The sequence below is a fragment of the Triticum aestivum genome, chromosome 1A, assembly GCF_018294505.1.
Source record: "Triticum aestivum cultivar Chinese Spring chromosome 1A, IWGSC CS RefSeq v2.1, whole genome shotgun sequence".
In the NCBI taxonomy this organism is placed as follows: domain Eukaryota; kingdom Viridiplantae; phylum Streptophyta; class Magnoliopsida; order Poales; family Poaceae; genus Triticum; species Triticum aestivum.
In genome coordinates, this window is record NC_057794.1 from 528421622 (window position 1) to 528427825 (window position 6204).

Genomic DNA, 6204 nt, shown 5'->3' on the forward strand with positions numbered 1-6204 from the left:
AAACAATTCCTCTTGGCTCTGTTAAAATATTGTTATTATAGGCTCTGACCGCACTAAAAACTAAGAGGGCAGAAACAAAAATGTACCAAAAAGCAGTCGTGATGGGCCAAGAGCATTGTGGTGGGCCGAGGAGGAAAATCCAACAACGCAAACAATGAATCTGTAGACGTGTTAGCCATAGGCTTCGGCCGGTCCGCCGCCACATAACGTTTCCCAAGGGAAAAACAATTCCTTTTGGCTTTGTTAAAATATTGTCATTATAGGCTCTGATCACACTAAAAACTAAGAGGGCGGAAACAAAAGGCAGTCAACTCTGCTGGGGATCAAACCCAGAATCTCTGGTTTCGTAGACCAGCGCCTTATCCATTGGGCCACAGAGTCACTAACGAATGTAATCAAACGTTAACATCACACCAGCAGGCACTAGTTACCCAACAGGCCTGACATCACAACGAACTAATAATCAACCAAATGTAGCTGCTCCTGCTGGTACACAGCCGATGCCATGGCGGCCGCGGCAAGGCCACGTCAACATGGATCTAACCATGTTGCCCTGGACGCAAGTTCCCAAGCCGAAGGCCATCTCTCCACCCGATCCTTTTCCCCTTTTGTGAACATTCCATTCCACCGGATATCTGGACCAGAGGCCGACACGGCCGAGCGTAACCGGGACTCTTCGCCCCCCTTTTCTCTCTCGTCCATGATCCTGTCATGATTACCTTGACTCCCCCAGTGGTTGATCAGCCCCACTTTGCGTTCAGCTCACTTATCTCTCTAAAGAAAGCGTCATGTTGTTCCCGGCTCCACCGGCCAAATTGATTAGCACATCTCTTTCCCTTCCCTGCCCAGCGAATCTATTCCCCCCTTGCCGACGGTCGATGAGTGCGCTCTACTGCACTACCTGCTCGGCGAGTGCGCCGAGTTCGTACTTCGTCGTCCCGAGCAGCAGCGATGTGTCTGTCCTTGTGGTTTGTCGAGGACGAAACGGAAATTGACGGCCAATTTGGCCACTGTTCACATGGCCGGTCACCACCCGGTTCGTACGCGCGCGTGGTCACAACTCGTTCGTTCGTTCGATCGGATCATCGCAGGGAGACAAGGAGAGACGAGACGAGACTCGAGAGGGAGTCACATTTGAACAAGAACAGTCTGCATCTTCTGTACAAGCAGCGATTTTCCGCCGAGACATGGACACCGACGTCGCAACTACCGCCACCCAAGAACAACAGCTACACGTGAACCGACGACAAGGAAAATCAAGGAGTCATCTGAGGCGCTCGGCCGGGTCGATCAGCTCGCCGGCGGCCGGCTTGTCGGCGGTGGCGGAGGCGGAGGAGGGCCGGCGTCCTTCGTCGAAGTTCTTGGCGTAGCTGGCGGCGTCGTACTGGAAGGTGATCATGGGGGGCGGCGCCCTGGGGCTGGGGCAGCAGGCGCTCTTCCTCACCAGCCGCCTGAGCAGCCGCCTCCACGCCCGCCGCCCGCTGTCGCGGCCGCCGTCGCGAGACAGGAGGTGGAACCGCCCGGGGCTCCGGTGCACGGCCGGCAGCCACGCCGGGGAGGCCATGCAGCCGGTGAAGTAGGAGGAATGGCTCGGCGTCGACGGCTCACTGTCCATCTCCATGTATGCTGTGGCAGAGCGCTGAGGCAGAGCTGTGTGTGAGTCTGAGGTCTCAGCTGAATGTGAGTGAGGGGTTTTGATAAGGTTATATACTCGTTTCAGAGAGGGTTGGATTAGGAGGGAAGAGACAAACAAAGGGGGATGGTTCCAAATTTCGGTCACCACTTAAAAATTCAGAAGTCTCAGTTATTTTGTCTTTCGGTTCGGCTGAATAGCACTTCTTTTTAACTCCCACTGTCCATGTTTACTAGGTGCTTACAACAATTTCACCATGGGCTGTGCCCCAAAAAGCACACCACTAAAACTGCTTTTAAATGTGAATCCAATGGTATCAACTTTATTTAGTAATATAAAATTTGTAGTATTTGCTGGAGCAATCCTTGACCCAATTTAAATTTTCAAAGGCGTGCACACGTACTAACTCATGAGTACGTATTTGTTTTGAACTTAAAGGTGACCACTTGTTTATTAAGCCTCCTTGCTGGAACTAGTCACCACATCATTAGCTGCAATCATGACACGAGTTTAAAACCTCAAATGTATCATTAGCGAGAGGACCACCGCAATAGATGCCATTGCAACCGAGGATCATTGCTAGCAGCTGCATACTATCCCACAGCACACATACAGCTGCTACAGTAGAACACAATTGCACTGGTAGCACCAACTACACCCACTAAAGTTTGTACTCCTCTACTCAGAATCACTCGGACACAGGTACACAGCCCCACAATATCCAAGGGAAGGAAAAAAATGTCAACTAAAAGATGATTTTTTTTTAAAAAAAAAGGAGATGTACCCGGCCTCTGCATCTGGGCGATGCATGCAGTCATTTTATTAATTATTCACAAAGTCCTTACAGGGTAATACATCAGTAAGCCTGAAACTACCATCTTGGCAACACCTGTCGCTACTCCTATCCCCGTGATGAAGGGGTGCCGAATATCCAAGCCTAATACCAAACAGACATCGCTCCAACACCTAACATCTAATGTCGGATGCCCCATCCAAGCCACAATACTTGGATTGGGTTACAAACTGGTCCGACGCACTTTCAGTGGGCATCACATACACACGCTACAAGGGTCGTCACCTCCTTCATCCATTGATCCATCCTCAGATGAGATACTGACGCATCGACCTTGCTAGGGCTCTCAATCATAGACGCCACCACGACGGCAAACACCGCCGTCCTCCTGCGCGAGTCCATCGCCACCCATCGGACGCCGAGTCTCCACTGCGCCACACCGCTGAGATTCGCCGCCATTGATGTGTAAGATGAAGCACCGCTCCACCACCTATCGGCGCCCAACCACCAAGCCGTCCACATGTACGTCTAGCCGATGAATGTCTCTAAAGATGATGTCCCCATGGGGGTGACCATGAAGATGTCGCCATCATCTGATCCAGGAGGCCCCTCCATGCCTCCAATGAGGGCTACGATGCCCACAGGCGCCGCCGTCCATTGTAGCCTCCTCCAGAGATGAGGTTTCCCCTGGAAACAATGGAGCGATGGACGCCCAACCATTGCCTCCAACGAGAAAAACGACACCCACGGGCGCCGCCGACGATGGTGGCATCCTCACCCACTTCAGCAGCTAGGCCACCATCTCCTCCTCCAGTTGATCCGCTGCCGGGAAGCCGCCGCGAGGCAACACCCACCAACCAGATCCTTTTGGACTGATGATGAAGACAACCAAAGATAAAGGAGGTCACATCGTTGTGTGACCGACGTCGTGGCCACACACACGTCCTCCCGAGGCGCCCGCTGAAGATCCACCGTCACAGCCACACCTCCAAGCCGCGACGGAGGGACGCCCCGCCACCGCCATCATCCCCCCGCATGGGCTTTGCCCAGCCGGGATCCGGCGGCCGCGGGAGGGGAGGGGAGGCGGTGGAGATCGGGATCTGGAGTGGAGGGGAGGCGGAATATTTTAAAAGGTGATGAATGTAGGTTTTCACAAGGGTGATGAATCAGTACCGTTGACTGAAGAAAAATAATACTCCATCGGTTGCCGAATTATAAGATGTTTTAACTATTTTCTAAATTAGATGTATATAGACGTGTTTTAGATGTTTTTTTTGTGAAGAGACGTGTTTGGGTGTATTTGTTCACTCATTTCCTCCCATCTATGTAATTTGTTCACTCATTTCCTCCCACTTCAGCAGCTAGGCCACCATCTCCTCCTCCAGTTGATCCGCTGCCGGGAAGCCACCGCGAGGCAACACCCACTAACCAGATCCTTTTGGACTGATGATGAAGACAACCAAAGATAAAGGAGGTCACATCGCTGTGTGACCGACGCCGTGGCCACACACACGTCCTCCCGAGGCGCCCGCTCAAGATCCACCGTCACAGCCACACCTCCAAGCCGCGACGGAGGGACGCCCCGCCGCCGCCATCATCCCCCCGCATGGGCTTTGCCCAGCCGGGATCCGGCGGCCGCGGGAGGGGAGGGGAGGCGGTGGAGATCGGGATCTGGAGTGGAGGGGAGGCGGAATATTTTAAAAGGTGATGAATGTAGGTTTTCACAAGGGTGATGAATCAATACCGTTGACTGCAGAAAAATAATACTCCATCGGTTGCCGAATTATAAGATGTTTTAACTATTTTCTAAATTAGATGTATATAGACGTGTTTTAGATGTTTTTTTTTGTGAAAAGACGTGTTTGGGTGTATTTGTTCACTCGTTTCCTCCCGTCTATGTAATTTGTATTAAATTATTCAAAACATCACGGTTGTACTACTCCCTCCGTTTCTTTTTACTCCGTATATAAGATTTGGTTAAAGTCAGACTACATAAAGTTTGACCAAATTTATATAAAAAATATAAACATCTACAATACTAAAACTATATAGTATGAAAATATGGTTCGTGGTGCATCTGATAATATTGATTTCATATTATGAATGTTTATATTTTTTAATATAAAATTAGTCAAACTTTACAAAGCTTGACTTTGACCAAACCTATATGGGGACTAAAAAAACGGAGAGAGTACCAAGGAAACACCCAAGCAGACTTGCTGCTATAAATATCAGCCCATTCGTCCAGGGTCCAGCTGTTTTATCAGACAAGCCAGTCCACTTCACGGACTGACGGAATAAATGAGGAATACATATCGAGGGCACGACGCGAGTGCGGATCAGATCCGGTGGTTGCACCCAACTGGAGAATGAGGATCATACGGAATTTATGTCCTGCAACCGCAGCAGCATGTTGCTAACGTGTAAACGAGCGTGCCGTGTAACCGAAAGTTGCATCCGTGTTCATGGCCGTCGTGATCGTCCTCGATCAGCTTCGTTTGGTTTAAACGAAAGGTAGTGCGGTGCAGGACCGGGAATGCCCAGTACTAGTATCTTTTGGAAGTTCTATACCAACCGTACCCTAGCTTGTCTGCCGCTTGTCTCTTCTGCTGATGAAGGGAGTTGGATCCAGTCCATCGATCGGGGTGGGACTGCATGCGCGGCAAAACCGTACCACTCCATCTCACAACTAAAGAAAAACAATCTAAGTGTTAAAAAAAAACACAATCTAATGATATATTTCTCCCCTATGAGCGTACACAGTTATGCCCTGGTTCTATGGGCATCTTTCAGAGACCGAGCTGACAGACTTTAAGATTGACAAAGTCATTATTGACACCTCATTATCAACGAAAACATCGCGTCCCACTGAAATGAAACAATGTGCTAAACATGGGGTTGATCTCCGACGAGCTGGAGATACAACCTCCTAACCATGCAACCACAAGTGATTCTCCATTGAAATGATATTTAACCAAATTTAGAAAACTATTAGTACAATAAGCGCCCACCTCTATGACAGTTTTTTCGGCTTATTTATTAGCTCATGGGTAGAATTAAGAACAAGCCAAATGAGAACTCAAAATATGTGCCCACCTCAATTTCTAAGTTCCCCCTCCCCTATTGTTTGGAAATAAGCTGGGAAAGAGGTGCTTCCTGAGCTTCTCTTTAAAGCAAACCCTTTCTTTTTCAAAAATACACCTCTCCCATAATACCAAAAATGAAGCAGGTCAACGACCCAAACCTTGAGTTAGCAGTTAACCACACTTGCATCTCAAGAACAAATGAGCTTTTCCCAGAAGGAAGCTAAAATCGCCGCCCTCAGCACACTCAGGATGCAGACAATCGTAATATGTTGAAAATAGTGCCAAGGCACCAACACCAAACAAATCAACCTACTCCAACCACTTCGGAGTATATACGAACTAAAGAGAAAACCGAAGCCCCTCCACTTTGGACAATCCTTGCTTGAGCATCACCTCTATCGAACCACAAACATATCACCTTGTGGACTATAATCCGTCGGCAGAACAACATGAGACTTAACAAAGAGTGTGACATCTAAAGACAACACCTTAAAGGATAGATAACCACCCTTATGTTGATGTTGTCATGTCAAACCAAAAGGGCAACATCTGCTCTCACCTCCAATATGAAGCTCCGAGACACCACCTTTAACAAGTACATCACGTCCAAGATACCCAGACAACTTGAACTAGCTAGAAAGTTAAATCATAGGTTTTCACTCAGAGAACATGATCAATACCATAATCCACCA

The 6204-nt window shown here is 48.9% G+C and overlaps 1 protein-coding gene across 1 annotated transcript; it reads right to left on the reverse strand.

Moving 5' to 3' along the window:
* Positions 1–1128: 1128 nt before the first annotated feature.
* Positions 1129–1670, reverse strand: LOC123176259 (uncharacterized). The gene has a single exon (XM_044590578.1). The coding sequence runs from the start codon at positions 1619–1621 to the stop codon at positions 1265–1267; it is 357 nt and encodes a 118-aa protein (XP_044446513.1). The 5' UTR covers positions 1622–1670; the 3' UTR covers positions 1129–1264.
* Positions 1671–6204: the final 4534 nt, after the last annotated feature.